Raw genomic sequence first — 14727 nt, 5'->3', positions numbered from 1 at the left:
AGTTCTTTTGCAGATTAAACAAAGACAGCTCTATGGTGGTGGAGATGCAGGCATATGAAGGCAGGGTGAAAGAAAGACAGTGAGGCAGATTGCAGGAACAGGCAATGAAATGCATGTATTTGTGTAAACAGAGAACAGAGGGGAGGGAGGGAGGGAGAGAGAGAGAGAGAGCAAGCGCACACAGGGGTATGTGATGCAGGTGTTAGGCACTTACCCAGGGCTTTAAGGAGCTCTTCTCTCACAGCAGAAGTGAACTTGCGCACCAGACACAGCGTGGTGACCACGGCAAACAGCAGGTTGTAGGACAGGACGATATAGAAATTTCCCAACCAGTTAAAACGGCCAAAATCTCCCAGCAGGTCAAACCTTGTTATTCCTGCCAAAAGACATGGGGGGCACTGTGATGCAATTATCATCAAAATGGACAATTTTACACTGCAGTGACAAAGTCATATGTATATAAACCAATTCTCCACTGCATTGTGTAAAACCATCTTTTCACAACACTTTGCAATAAGCCACAGAGACAGTAGACAGGTGGAGACAGATAAATAGGCTAATCACCGAGGGATTTCAGGCAGAATGTTCGGTTTAGCACCTAAATGTTTCTGATCAATAAAATAAAATGAAGGTGGGGCCATCTACAAGGACTTCCAGCTAAACTACCTACCCACAAATTAATATTTCCTTTATAATCTGAAGTTAACATACAAGTCTATATATACTAAATGTCCTGCCATTAACCACAAAGAGAACAATTGAGGGATTAGGAACGAAAGAGAGACATCAGGGAATCGAGCAAAAGAAAAAATAAAGGACAAGAAAGAAAAGGAGGAATGAGTGAGAAATGTAGGGTAAATATGTGTGTGTGTGTGTGTGTGTGTGTGGGTTGGGGAGGGCATGGATGCTTCTGGAACAAGGCAACTCTCAATCAATACTGTTTGTCTACTTTCCTTTCATCAAGTATAATTCTGACATCATAAATCTTAGCCACCACTGTCTGTAGGTGTCTCTGGGCCATCAACCTCAGCATCTACATTCATTAGAATGACACAAGTCAAAGTTTGCAAACATTTATCTTCACTCCTTCCAAGCTCCAGCTGATCTATCTATCTACTGTACTATCGGACAGATTGATTAGGACAGATTAATTATAGAGTTAGACTGTTTCCATCTGACACTCTTAGCACATAATAAGCACCCACTCATTCTCACATCAAAGTCAGCACCTCATCAATCAGAATGCTTTTCTGACTCATTTGCATAGCTACTCCTTTTATTGCTTTAAGTTAACAGGATGCTGGAGGTGGAGAGTTCCCTGCACTCATGCGTTCAACTGACTCTGGGCAGGCCAGTAATTACTTCATTATCTGCATGCTGACTAACTGGGATCCAACTAACTGCTCAATTACACCCTAATTAGTGTAGGAATATACAGAACTAACTAGAGTAAAATAAAGATTACTAAATATCAAAATATTTGGAAAAAATGTAAGTACATTTTCCTAGTCATTCCACTTTCCCTGCAATCACCAATTTTTAAATTACTCAACGGTCAAGTAAGACCACAAACAGGGAACATTCTAGAAGGCTCTATACAAAACTGTGAGGAACAAACAGTGATGGGGCCTTTAAGATGGCAGAAGTTAATGGTCTGTGTTAAAGTCAAAGCTGACAGCTACAGTTTGCTTTTCCCACCACATTTCAAACACACTCTTGTCCACTCTTGTGGCCCTTCCTTTAGGACCAGATCAGGACAAAGGGTGTGATGGTATTACTGTATCTTTGTGCATCTCTATGTGTGGTTGTGTGCGCATGCAAGTCAGAAGGGGAACTGATGGAATTCTCTCAGATTCTGATTCAAGCAGTTGTTTCTTTTCATCTATTCAATGCTACATAGCAGGACAATTAATATTTCTTAAGCTTTTGATTAGTCATCCATACATACACACACAAAGAAAATTCTCAAATTTAGACAAACACAAACCACATAAAAATTCTGTACTCTAAAACACATATATAAAAATACATGTTTATTATTAGGTAACAGAAATACAGATTAAAAAAATTGTGTTCCCAAATACAATTAGGCACATCAAGCAATGCTACGTGAACAGCGGTGGTGAGTTAAGCATGTTTGTGGCAGTTATAGTCACAGCCTCTTTTTCCACATTTATACTGCAAAGTTACTGAGGCAAAAGCAACTGGTGTGTAGTACGTGGAAATGTGTAAGGATGTCTAGCTGTGTGTGTGTGTGTGTGTGTGTGTGTAAGGAGAGAAAAAGAGTGCTTGAGACCAAGTTAGTGTATGTGTGTTTGTGTGTAAGAGAGACAAAAAGAATGCAAGATAATAGAGTTAGTGTGCAAGTATAAGTACTCTATGGATAAGGAAACCGCTCTTTAAACATTATGCCTTAAGACTGTCTCTGCATACATGTAGATAGAAGCTAATTGGGCTCATCAAGCAGTGAGACGTGCGCCCACACACCCACCAACCCCTGGGTGACCTTACCAAGTGTTCGGGACATGACTGGCAATGCAGAGCTCAAGACCAGAATGGATACACAGCAACCAATGATCTGCAAGAAAATCCACTCAGAATCTCCATGTAGAAACCATCAGGGAATTTTTTTATAAAACAATTTATAAACCAAAAAAACTAGAGTGTATCAGGGAATTTTTTTATAAAACAATTTATGGTTTTAATATGTTTATATGTTTAATATGTTATGTTTTACTGTTGTCATGGTAGTATCGTCCTTCCTAGGTGTGAGACCCTGGAAAATACGAAGGCTATAAAAGCCCACCACAGAGGATACCATCAGGTAACTGCAACAGTGTCAAGGATCGGATCACACACACACACACACACACACACACACACACACACACACACACACACACACACACACACACACACACACACTGCAGCAGCAAAACCACTAACGTTTCCAAGGACGTGACTCACCCAGGCTACAGTATTTTTGCTTCCTGCCTTCTGTACTCCACTTTTTACATTTAATTAAGTGCAATTTATTATTGCTAAGTACACTACTTAGAATCACATTTACACAAACACTTGTGTACACAGATATTTATTCTGTGACCACTTCACTACAGCAGTGGATAGTGCAATAGTTACAGACTCAGACAGATGCAACCTCCTATTCCACTGTGCACCATGACCTCTTACTTCAGTACCTTATATTTCTAAGATTGCATTATAATTCTGACTTTTAACGCATCTATGCGCATGACATCTCACTACTTCTACAGTGACATTAAAGGTATCCTGTATCTTTTATCCTGCAAACACACTTTCCGATAACCTTCACACACTTCTAAACATTACATCTTCAGTTTTCAAACTTTCCCCTAAATCTCAATGGCTACAGTGGCCCTACTGCAGCTCAGTTTTCACCAGCACTGAAGGATACATCATGAGAATGATTTCGACCACTGCTTGTACAACCCCAAATGTGGACAGGGACATGTTGCCAATACCTGGATCCTGAAAAATGTGGAAATTGGGAGAGAGCAGTAGAGAGAGAGAGAGCGAGAGAGAGAGAGAGAAAGTCATTTCCATTCAAGGTGTTTTATAGGTATTGCCAAAGATGGGTTTGGGAATTTTTAGAAAAGTTGTAGTCTGGAAAAAAAAAAAACAAAAAAAACAAACCCTGAAATTAGTAAGATTAAACTGTGCCATAAACATTGCAATATAGCAACTGGAAGATGAAATTGGAATGTGGTGAAAAAAACAAAGCAGCTGGGATTTGAGAGGTAGTGAGATGCATAAAAGATTCACGAGTTACTGCATGAAAATGTAGGAATCTTTATCCTCATGATACCACTCACTCTCCCTCCTATGGCCACACTATGCTGGTGGACAGCACTCCTGCATACACACCATATCTTTATATCTCTCTCGCTCACACACATATATAGAACATTAACATTAAGAGAAATGCATAAAGTTTAGATTAGTAAAGATTCCCATATGGCTTCAGAGTGCAGACACAGAGCCAATGAAAGATCTTTTCAGATTCACTGCCGCTCCACTGAATACGTGAACAGGTGTTCAAACAAAAATTAAAAAAAAGAAAGAGAAGGGAAAACAGACAAATAATACATGCCTATAGAATTAGAATTAATTGCATAGCAAGAGGCTAAACAAACATGTCTTTTTTTTTTCTGTAAATGGATGACTTAGGACCATCAGTAAATCAAAACTCTAATGACACATGAAAGCACGTGACAGTAAGAATGTTCTGAATGAGTACTCAATTTCAGTGGTTATGTTGGATTTTGCACAAAACACTCTGGAGCTGCAGTTCTTCTCTCTTCTTTTAAGACATTAATGTCAACCTGAATTCAAAATGTAATTTTTTAAAACCTTGTTAACTCATGTCATGTCATATGACTCATGATTCACAGTGACAAAAATCATTTAAAAATTCTGGTTCATCTGAAATCTTCAGTAAGTCAAGGTGCAGTGACTTCTGCCCACCTCCAAACAGCTTATGATGTTTCAATATGTCATCATGGACTGAAGGGGGGCAAAAATAATATCAACCAATAATATCATGGCATGCTTCCCACCTAGTCTGTGGTAATATGAGCCATCAGCAACATGGCTAGGAGACATGAATTTGGTTTTTCGTTTTCCTAGTTCCCCATACCTAAAATGCCATGGTAAGGGGCCTGGTGACTCTAATTTTTGCATGTTGTAGAAGGTGGAATATTGCAGAATTCCAGATTATCTTAGAGGCATTTTAGCCAAAATTGTTTTAAGAATGGAATTCAGTACATTGCTATTAATGGACATGGCAATTCTGTCAGAGAGCCAAAATAAGTTTTGCTACAGATAACCTTTGGCACTGATCTGTTCTCTTTTTCACTTTTACTAATGTTCTTCAGCTAATTATTCACCATCTAGCATTGTGTAGTGGCAAAGAGTGTCAACGTGGATTCTCCTCCATGTATAGGCTAGCATTCAGATCTGACACTTTTCACAACCCAATCAAATATCGAATGATGAAATCAAGTTCCGTACCTTTCCCCATTTCACTCAGAAATGTGTCATGTTAAAGAAGAAAATTATGTTCTTTAAGGACTTTAAGGCCTTGAACTAGAGCTCTGATTACTGCACTATGTGTCCATTTACAACTGTCCAAACTTGCCTCCCTCTCACGTTATGATGATGATGATGATGATGATGATGATGATGTCATAATGCAGGGATGCAGCAGTCAGCCTCTGTTCCTGTGGCTGAAAGCGTGTATCCAGGAGTATAAAATGCTCAGGGCTGGCATGGGTGGTTGTTGGTTTTGAGATCTCCCTCCCACTTAACACCTGCACTCAGGTAAGTGTGCTTGAATATGCAGTGTGTGTGTGTGTGTGTGTGTGTGTTGGAGGGTAGGGGGGGTGTCTTGTGCGTTCCTGCAGGTATGCTAAAACAGCCCGCATGCTTTCATGTTCCTCCTCTAATGAAGGATAATGAGGAAGAAAAGCCTTTGCCTTGGATTAGAGAGACATCCCCCCTCGGCTTCGGAAAGCTGTCAGCTGACAAGCAGGCAACAAGATGTCATCAGCTGACTTCTGTCACAGGTCGAGAGGTCAAACAATGAAATCTGATATCTGCCTCATTCTCACTAGTGTTGAACCTCCCCACACTCATTACAGTCCACAACATCCTAGAGCCAAGTTATAATATGTGATATACATTAATATCATGGTGTTAGAATAAGTGATGCACATTAATGACTTTTTTTTAAGTAATGCCATATTTTTTAATCCATAGGAAGCGATTTCATTATTGCTTATATTGCAGTGCTTTGATCAGTTTAATATCTCAGAGCATTACACCCCCTTACCACATTTTACGATAATCACGCGTGTACCAAGTTACCTAAGCTTATCATATCGATCTTTCTAAAGGGTGACTACGTGGGGTTGTTGCGGCAGTGTGTGATGTGAAGTGTGGCACGAGTCCAGCTCATCAAATGCATAGAGCGTTTAGCGGCCTGTCAGGAGGGGCCTCTGTCTCGCGCCGTTGTGACAGGCCTAATTTGGGGGATTTTCAGCCGTGCGTCATGCCAAGGCAAAGATCTCTGCGCTAATCAAATAATTGGAATGCGGAGGGGGGCATTGCTTTGCCACACACACAAAAAACCACACAGGAGCACAGGGACAGAGGTGGAAACAGGATCTACACTGTAGCCAGGGCATGCATGTGCGCGCACACACCCACCCACCCACCCCCAACCCCTAGGAGGGGTGAACACCAGAGAGACAAGGTCAAATATAGTAGAGACAGTCGCTGCATGAATATAAGACATGAAAGCATTCTGAAAGAAAGCAAGAAGTGCAAAGATGTGAAAATAACCTTTAACTGCAAGCCGGAGACCACACCCATCATCCGCCCTCCCAAATTCACCCTCCATCTCTCTCTAGCCGGCTTCACCCAGCAGAGCTGCACAGGCTACTCATATCCAACACTGAAACTGCTTTTATACAAGCAAAAGCACAAAAAAATGAAGAATCCTTGAATCTTCACCAACTGGGTCAGACATTATTAAATAAGTACATTTAAAAGAATGACCTTTAATAAATCTTTACAATCTGAGTTGAAATTTAATTCAAGATAGGAATTCCCACGCCATGCAGCAGGTGAGGTCATATCTGCGCATGGGTGTGTGCTGTGCGTGGAGCGAGTTCGTTGCCTCTACGTGTTTGAGCGCCTCTGAATGGAGTCTGAAAAGCTCCTACATGCAGCACCGCGTTCACACCCACATCAAACGGGGCCGTCCCGATAGCCATCTTGTGCTATCTTCACTCTCCAGGCCCACCTGAGCATATCCGGAATTCTATTTGTGTCAACATGAATTCCTTGTGCAGTGCGTGTCTCTGCTGACTTAACATGCACGTGTCTGTGTATATGTACCCTCATTGGTAGACACATTTGCATTTACAGATGTGTTGTTTTTGTGTTCACATTTTTAAGCGAACATGCCCTCTTACCGTCGATGCCTTTGGCAATGCCGTTTCATCCACAAGAAGGTACAAGATGTTCAGGGCTACCAGGAACACGGAGATGGCCTAGAGATGACACAGGGATACAGGGATGTATATAGCAAACGCCACGATATCACTGAAATAAGGGTGCCTCTCACCTCTCCTGTGCCAGAGTCCAGCACAGATTGGTGATCACCTCCTATACCTGGCAGTTAACTGGGGAGTTCAATTCTGTCATGTCTGAGCGTGGAAATCACTAAACTGTGCTGGATTACAGGCTGCAGTTGGTTTGAATTAACAATTAACAATAGTTGGCATGCATTATTAGTTATGTCGCGCACACACACACCGTGCCAGCAAGAAGAATCAACATCACAATGGGGTAAAGGAGGTTCTTCTCCCAAGCAGAGGCTTTCCGTCGGCGCTCTGAAGGAAGAAAGGGGAGGGGGGAGAGAGTCCATAGTGTGTATGTGTGCTGATGGTCCTTCAGCAGACAGCACTTCACAGTGACAAATCTATGTAGTGGATTTTGGAACTTATATGTACCAAAACACACCCACCCACACACCCACACACCCACTCATAGCAGCTGTAAATTAAATCTCGTTTCCTTTCATTAGCTCCTTCCAGGTGACTTAAGCAATCATCTGGAAACCATCAAACCCAGAGATAAAACAGAAAATATCAGCACAGTCATGGCTGTGTGACGGCTGGCCAATAACTGGTAAAACTGGTAAACTTCTTATTGTTGAACATTCAGACATCACGGAAGATTACACTGAATCAATGAATATTTATGAATATTTATAAATATTTATGAATATTTATGAACACCAAAACCATACCCTTCCCTGAGCCCATGTACAGGCATGGGCTGCTAACAAAATCATTTAACATTTTTAACATTTTAAATAACACTACATTTGGAGCAGTGGCTGTCCAATATATCAGTATCTCATATAATCGGGCCAATATGTTAACATTTTAGGCTTTGACTAATATTAACATTGTTTTTAACTATAAAAAATAGGTTGCTACATTGGTCAGATGTTCACATTTATGTTTACAGAAATCCTATTTTATAAACAGGCTTCTCATTCTAGTTGTGTGGTATATACCTGTGAAATAACTTACTGATAATCACAAAACTGCATTTTAACTTTATTTTATTAATCCAGGGCAGAAAACGGTCTTCGTGAGAATCTCATACATTGTTCCTTACTCCTTACATACCAATATCTGTAGCAGTTTATTGTGCAAACTGTGTGATTAAATATGTAATATTTCATATTTTATAGGCTGTTCTTCTTTGGGGAATAATGTAAAATTAGAATAGGAGTTTGGCACCATACAGACATGTCCTGGCTACCCTTCACCCCAGGTTAGACATGCAGGCCTCTGTATTCGACTAGTTCTGCATGGCATGCCAGCTGATCTCTGGCATGTGCTTTTAGCTGCTTTGAAATGAACGACCTCGCTGGGTGAAATGGCCATGATGAAGTTGGCTTCACCAGCCAATACCCTAAGTGCCTTTGTGGCTTCCTTAACTTCCATCTTGATGTCTAACTGGAATAATTTATAACCTGCCACCCCCCCACACACAAAAAAGGCACCAACACTCACAATTACTACCCAAAAGAAGTTTATTTGGCCCCATTCCAAATTAGGAACTTGGAAGTATTTGCACTGGGAGTCATTCAGTCGGTGTTGTGGAAAAGGGCACACACTGCCAGCACATCTTATTGTGCTAAAGCGTTCCTGAAAAAGCTGCAGTTAAGCATGCTGGAAGGCCATCTTACCAAGCTTGTTCCGCTGGGTCTGCACGCTGTCGAGCTCCTTGTAGAGATGCTGGGAATCAGGGGGCAAATGGTGATGGGACACTGAACCTTGGGGTCAGGGGTAAGTGAAAAACAGGCACGGAAAGTCAGACTTAATGCGTTCTCTCTGACAAATGGCATAAATCATGTTTGCACGCCTGATGCATACTTGCTTCAACTGGTTCTTAAGTGCAAAGGCAGATGATCCACATTTGAGAATGAGAGTGGGATTTTGAGTGTGTGTGTGTGTGTGTGTGTGTGTGTGTGTGTGTGTGTGTGTGCGCCTCTGGCAAAATTAGAGTGTAAAGGGCAAAACCAGAGAGGGATTCTCCAGGAAAACCACAAACCTCAGTCTTAAGCTCTCTAGCCCCCCCCTTTTTTTTTTTTTATAAATCTGTTTCATTCTGCCTGCCTCCCTGCCTTGCTCCTGTCATTCCCTCCCTCCTCAAAGCGGAGGATCGGTTTGCACAGCCCAGGGGGGATGCACACACGCTGGCACAGCCGTGGCAATTAGTTCACTGTTACAGCATTACTGGCGCACGATAAAAACTCCATCTCTCATCCTTCCCCCAAACAGGGACAGCACAGCCAACGGCTTTGATCAATATGCGATTAAGATGATTATGACACGGCTTGTCTCGCAGGGTTGCAGCTTCCTCTAATGAAGATGTATTTAGAAACTAAACTACGTGAGGGTGGGGGGGCAGGTGCATTCCAGGTCTTCCCTCTGTCTCCTGCATGTCTGTACTGGTGATGTTTAGGGGATGTCTGAGTCCTCCAACCAAACTACATGAACAATACAACAGGAAATGTCATGATCAAATAAATAGCACTGGCTCTACATGTCAAAGAGCATTCTGCAGCATTCTGCGCGCATGTATGTTTACACACCCCGACACTATTAACAATAGGCAAACAGGCAGTGGGGTGCTCTGGAAGCCCAGTATGGGGATACTGTGCTGCTCTAAATGGCATGCTGCTCTGGTGTAGCCTCCACCAGACAAGGAGATACGTGGTAGCTGTGCTGCAGAGGTGAAGTTGGTGGCTGCAGAAAAGATGATGTCAGCGCTCTGGGAAGGCATTTCTGCCCAGTTTCCACATTACATCAGAGCTTATTATGCAGAGTCGGGGGTGGGGGGGCACGTCACGGCTCACTTGGCAAGGTCACCCTGCCACTGCGCATCTGGACAACAATGAACAGAGCAAGGAACAAGCGAAGACCAAGGACAGAGAGAGAGAGAGAGAGAGAGAGAGAGAGAGAGAGAGAGAGAGAGAGAGAGAGAGAGAGAGAGAGAGAGAGAGAGAGAGAGAGAGAGAGAGAGAGAGAGAGAGAGAGAGAGAGAGAGAGAGAGAGAGAGAGAGAGAGACACAGACAGACTTCAACTGCATACAGCACCTAGAAATTGTGTGTCTGAACCTTTATTTTGAAACCTGGATAAAAACCCTGAGACAGGCAGATAAACAGACAGGCAGTAAAACACTGTAAGGTGTTTAATATCCTCCTAAACCTTGTGCACATCATTAACAGGCAGGAGCCAGACAAGAGATTCTAAGGCCAGAGCCATTAAACTTCCCAAACAGGGAGAATTGGGATCGTGTTGACAACCCTCGCCCTAACCCCTGTAAGTGAGGGAAGCAGGCTGAAGCAGGAAGAATAAGGGTGATGCCATGCTGTGCCAGCAAGACCCTCACAAAGGCTCTTGGGGTGTCGCTTTTGAAGAACCATGATGTATTTGGCCCTGTTCTGAGTTCTGATACCAAGTGCCAGTAATTCATATTACTGGGCCCATAAAGCAGTTACAATTACAGGATACATTCCTGCTCATGCCTGCATAAACCACTCCAATCTCTGTCCAACTGGTGGTAAGCAGACCCAGACCTTGTATTTTTTGAACAATATTATGGTCCCACCAATTTACTGGTGAATGCTAAGTGAATACTGTTTAAAGTCTGCTTCAAGTCTTACATGCAAAGTTCAGATTCTGCCGCTGCAGACTCCTTTATCAATGTTCCCCAGATGCATCTGATAAACACACAAGACTGCATGCAGACTAAAGCCAAAGATCTGACTGAAGGTTAAAGATGGACACCCACACTGGGCTCAACCTAGAAAGCAGGACAAGACACTGACACAGAGGGGCAGGGGTGGGGTATGAGCGGGGCAGGGGACCTTCTCTGAATCGGAGCCTGCATCACCTGTCATTTCCAAACTCCACTAAGACGGAAAGAAACAGAAAGAAAAAAACGCTTTACATTCCTGATAAGGTCTGCTCTGTCCTCCCCCTCTGGGGCTGAACGGTATCTTCCCAGGTTGTGGAGTGTTTAGGCATTCTGCAACACCACCGGGCTTTTGTTGCTCTGCCTCGGTGACTGCCACCACCGCACACATCAAACATGCATTATAAAAAAGAAAAAAAAAGAAAAAAAAAGGAAAAAATGGTTGGCACAGATTACACTTTTTTATCGGGTTTTCAAAGCGGCTGAGCCATTGGCGTTAACGCTACGAAACTAAACAACTAAATGAGAGTCTATTGAGAGGCAGCTGCGAGAGCGAAGGCACTGGGCTCTATCAACCGGGACCATCTCGCTTACCTCCGCGAATTCTATAGAGAAGCAGCTCCTGCTTCTTCTTGCTGCTCGCTGATATCTATACACTTGACTGCGTGCTTGAGTGGACTCTAAAGTCAAGTTTGGCAAGAGGCCTGAACACTTCCTGCGATAGGAAAAACCTTGCCCCCACCCCACAGCAATAAAAGTCGAATGACGAGGCAGTGCGTGTTAATGTGTGCCTGCACACATGAGAGAAAGGTCCTATTACAAATACAGCCGTCGTTCCACTATCAGCTCGACATCTTTCACTCGCAGGTCCTCACACAAGCTCCTTCATTAAAAATGTAGTTATTTCAAACGTGATTAAGGGTCAAAGATTCAAAGTAAGTCCAGCAATGCAGTTGTCCAGCCACTGTTGCAGACATCGATCTGGCTAACACAATGAACAGACACTCACCATTCAGCTTGTGATGCAGGGCCTCCTCCTGAAGCTGGATAAGGTACATCTGTTCATCCAGGTCCTCTAAAATCTGAGAGAATGAGAGAAGGGAGAAAGAAGAGTGAAAGACTAGCTGTATTTGAACTACTTTACTGTAAAACATTTCAAGTTAACAGTTGAAGAGTTTTCTGGGTGCACATACCGTGGGCTTCACTAGCAACTGCCCCATTACAGTAAACATTCGGGACAAACCGACTGGAGTACACACTGCCAAAGACACACACACAATTTTTTGGGTTACTCAAAGGGAACAGTTGCCACACTGCACTGTTTTTCGTAAAGCGTGTCTCTATATGTCTGTGTGTGTGTGTATGTGTGTGTATGTATGTATGTATATGTGTGTGTGTGTGTGTGTGTGTGTGTGTGTGTGTGTGTGTGTGTGTGTGTCTGACAGAGGGCTTACTCAGCAGCAGAAGGCCTCCCATCAGAGAGATGCAGGAGTAGAGGTAGGGCAGGTAGAATTCCCATAGGTCTGCACACAACGGTAGACTATGTTACTCACACACTCCACGTGGCACGTGCACGCGCACACAGACACAGACCTTAGGAACAACAAAAGAATACTGGACCTTTCAGATCTTCACAAAAAAATAAAAACATCCCACAGACCACACAGTACTTGATCATCAACTGTAGAAAAATGTACCTGTAATGTCAATTTTCATTTTGACAAATTTCAATCGTCATTTTTTTCCCCCTACACAGCCAAACTTAGTGGAGTATCAGTCCCTCACACACCCCCTCACCATAGAGGGACTCCATGCTCGCTGCATCATTGTCAATAAGAGCTGACGCCACCCATACAATCCCCAGAATGAGCAGGGCCAGCAGGAACAGCATGACAAAGGTCTCCAGCACACGTGCCTTAATGCCCTAGAACAGAGAAATACACAACACACCCAGACACATTACAACAGCATCGAGCAGATGTTTTTCACCTCAATACAACCTCACTACTGCAGCATGTATTATAGGTTTGCATGCACTCACTCATTTGCATGCATGCGGATGCGCATGCATACACACATGGGTGTGCAGACACACCATTATAACTGTGTCTAGCAGATGTTTTCACCCAAATGCAATCTCACTACTACTGCATGTGTGATAAGATGGCATGCCCTCACTCATTCGCATGCGTGCACATGTGCACACATGCAAGCACGCACACACGCAGTGTACAGCAGGTGTAAATGAGGTTCTAATTGGGGAGTTAGCCCTAAAAGCTGCAGGACTTCCCCTATAATACATTACATACTGACTCAGCTGACTGTCTGCACACACACACCCATACCCACAAACACCACAAACCACAGACTCAAAGAGACTAATGATTCTCTCTCTCCCCCCCCCACCCCCCCCACACACACACACACACAAAAAAAGTGAGTAGTTCCTGGAGAAGCGGAGGAGCTCTCGCTGCCGTAGACTCTGAGAGTGTGGCCAGAAACCCAGCTGGAGTCTATTAGCAGATTCATTTGAGCTTTTCCGGGTCACCAAGAATTGAGTGGATCATAAAAGTAAGTGGGTGTGTGGGACTGTGTAGACTCAGCAGTGTTACGTACAGAGAAAAAGAATGAGAAAGAGTGCGAGAGAGTGAGGGAGAGAGCAAGACATTAGGACGTTTTTCGCGACATTAAAGTCTTACATTCCCCATGCCACAGTTTGTGAGATATCTAAAAGTGCTGGGTAAACGGTCATAACCTTTTAAGCACCTCTGCCCATAATCAAAATCAAAAAGCCACCCACTCCTTCAAAAGGTGTTGATCCCACCTAGCTACTGACCCACAATGGTATGGCAGCCTGCAGTCTGGCTGTGGTTGTCAGGGCCAGTTCCCAGGTGAGTGGCTCCCCCTTCCTCCAGAAGCTGGCCCCTGTAGGACCGTCTCATCCCAACATGCTACTTAAACATTCACACCAGTGAGGGCCTGGTAGCAAGGCGTACATGTACATATCGCCCCCTAGCATTCATGAATGGTAGCACATCTGGGTGAGTGCTTCCACCCAGAGGCGATCCTGCTCCAGGGGGCTAGGTGACTGCACAAAGCTGTAGATGCATGTAGCTGCTCAGGGAAGCACACCTGCCAAGAGGTGCTGGAGGAGGCTTTAACATGGCCACTGGTCTGAGAGCTCACGTTGGCTCACAGCCGTCTAGCTTATCGACTGGTCGACTGTCTCACTGACCATGGGCTCGGGGCCATGTGTGGAATTTTCCAGACTCTGAGAGTCACTAAACCGACAGCACCTCCATCTGACCATCACAAATACTGCATCAAGACTTTCAGGGTCATCGCTCGTACATGCAAGATCACACACACTCGCACAACCATATCTTTCTTCCTCACACACATCTATACCACCACTTCTTTCACGCTCCCTCTCTCCCTCACACACACACTTTTTTCACTCACACACACACACACACACACACACACATTCTAAAAACAGCCTGAAGTGCACTTTGTCTGCAAAATGGAACGAGGGAAGAGATGAAGCAGAAGGAAGGAGGAGTTTTCTCCGCTGGCAGCCAGAGATGAGGTGAGCTGCACTATTCTAGCACGTCTAAAAGTGAACAGCACCAAATATAGCAGCTCTGAAATATTCACAGTCCACATCATTTCAATCTCTCTGTAATACATACACAAACCTGGACAGAGCTCCTGCTAACACTACACTGCTTACCAGGAAAAGAGACAGAGAGAGGGAGTGGATGTGCACATATGCATTTTTTTTGGCCCTAGTCATCCTCACAAAGCTACTGCTGACCTTGCATATCCCTAGCAATAATGAGGGACACACATGGCTGAGGAGGGATTGTACATATACATGTATGTGTGCATGTGCATGC

The 14727-nt window shown here is 43.6% G+C and overlaps 1 protein-coding gene across 1 annotated transcript in view; it reads right to left on the bottom strand.

Moving 5' to 3' along the window:
- The window catches only part of lmbr1 (limb development membrane protein 1), a 29324-nt gene that overhangs the window by 3530 nt on the left and 11067 nt on the right, over positions 1–14727 (bottom strand). Inside the window, exons 6-16 of the mRNA XM_027022337.2 lie at positions 12626–12752; positions 12283–12351; positions 12022–12086; positions 11838–11910; positions 8813–8899; positions 7363–7439; positions 7020–7097; positions 3437–3510; positions 2738–2828; positions 2512–2578; positions 215–376 (exon numbers count right to left, since the gene is read on the bottom strand). Coding sequence (XP_026878138.2) covers positions 215–376; positions 2512–2578; positions 2738–2828; positions 3437–3510; positions 7020–7097; positions 7363–7439; positions 8813–8899; positions 11838–11910; positions 12022–12086; positions 12283–12351; positions 12626–12752 — 970 coding nt within the window. The remainder of the gene's footprint in view (positions 1–214; positions 377–2511; positions 2579–2737; positions 2829–3436; positions 3511–7019; positions 7098–7362; positions 7440–8812; positions 8900–11837; positions 11911–12021; positions 12087–12282; positions 12352–12625; positions 12753–14727) is intronic.

This window comes from Electrophorus electricus, chromosome 18, assembly GCF_013358815.1.
Source record: "Electrophorus electricus isolate fEleEle1 chromosome 18, fEleEle1.pri, whole genome shotgun sequence".
Taxonomy (NCBI): Eukaryota; Metazoa; Chordata; class Actinopteri; order Gymnotiformes; family Gymnotidae; genus Electrophorus; species Electrophorus electricus.
Note: the sequence above shows the minus strand (reverse complement) of the source record. Positions and strands in the feature narration are given on the sequence as shown.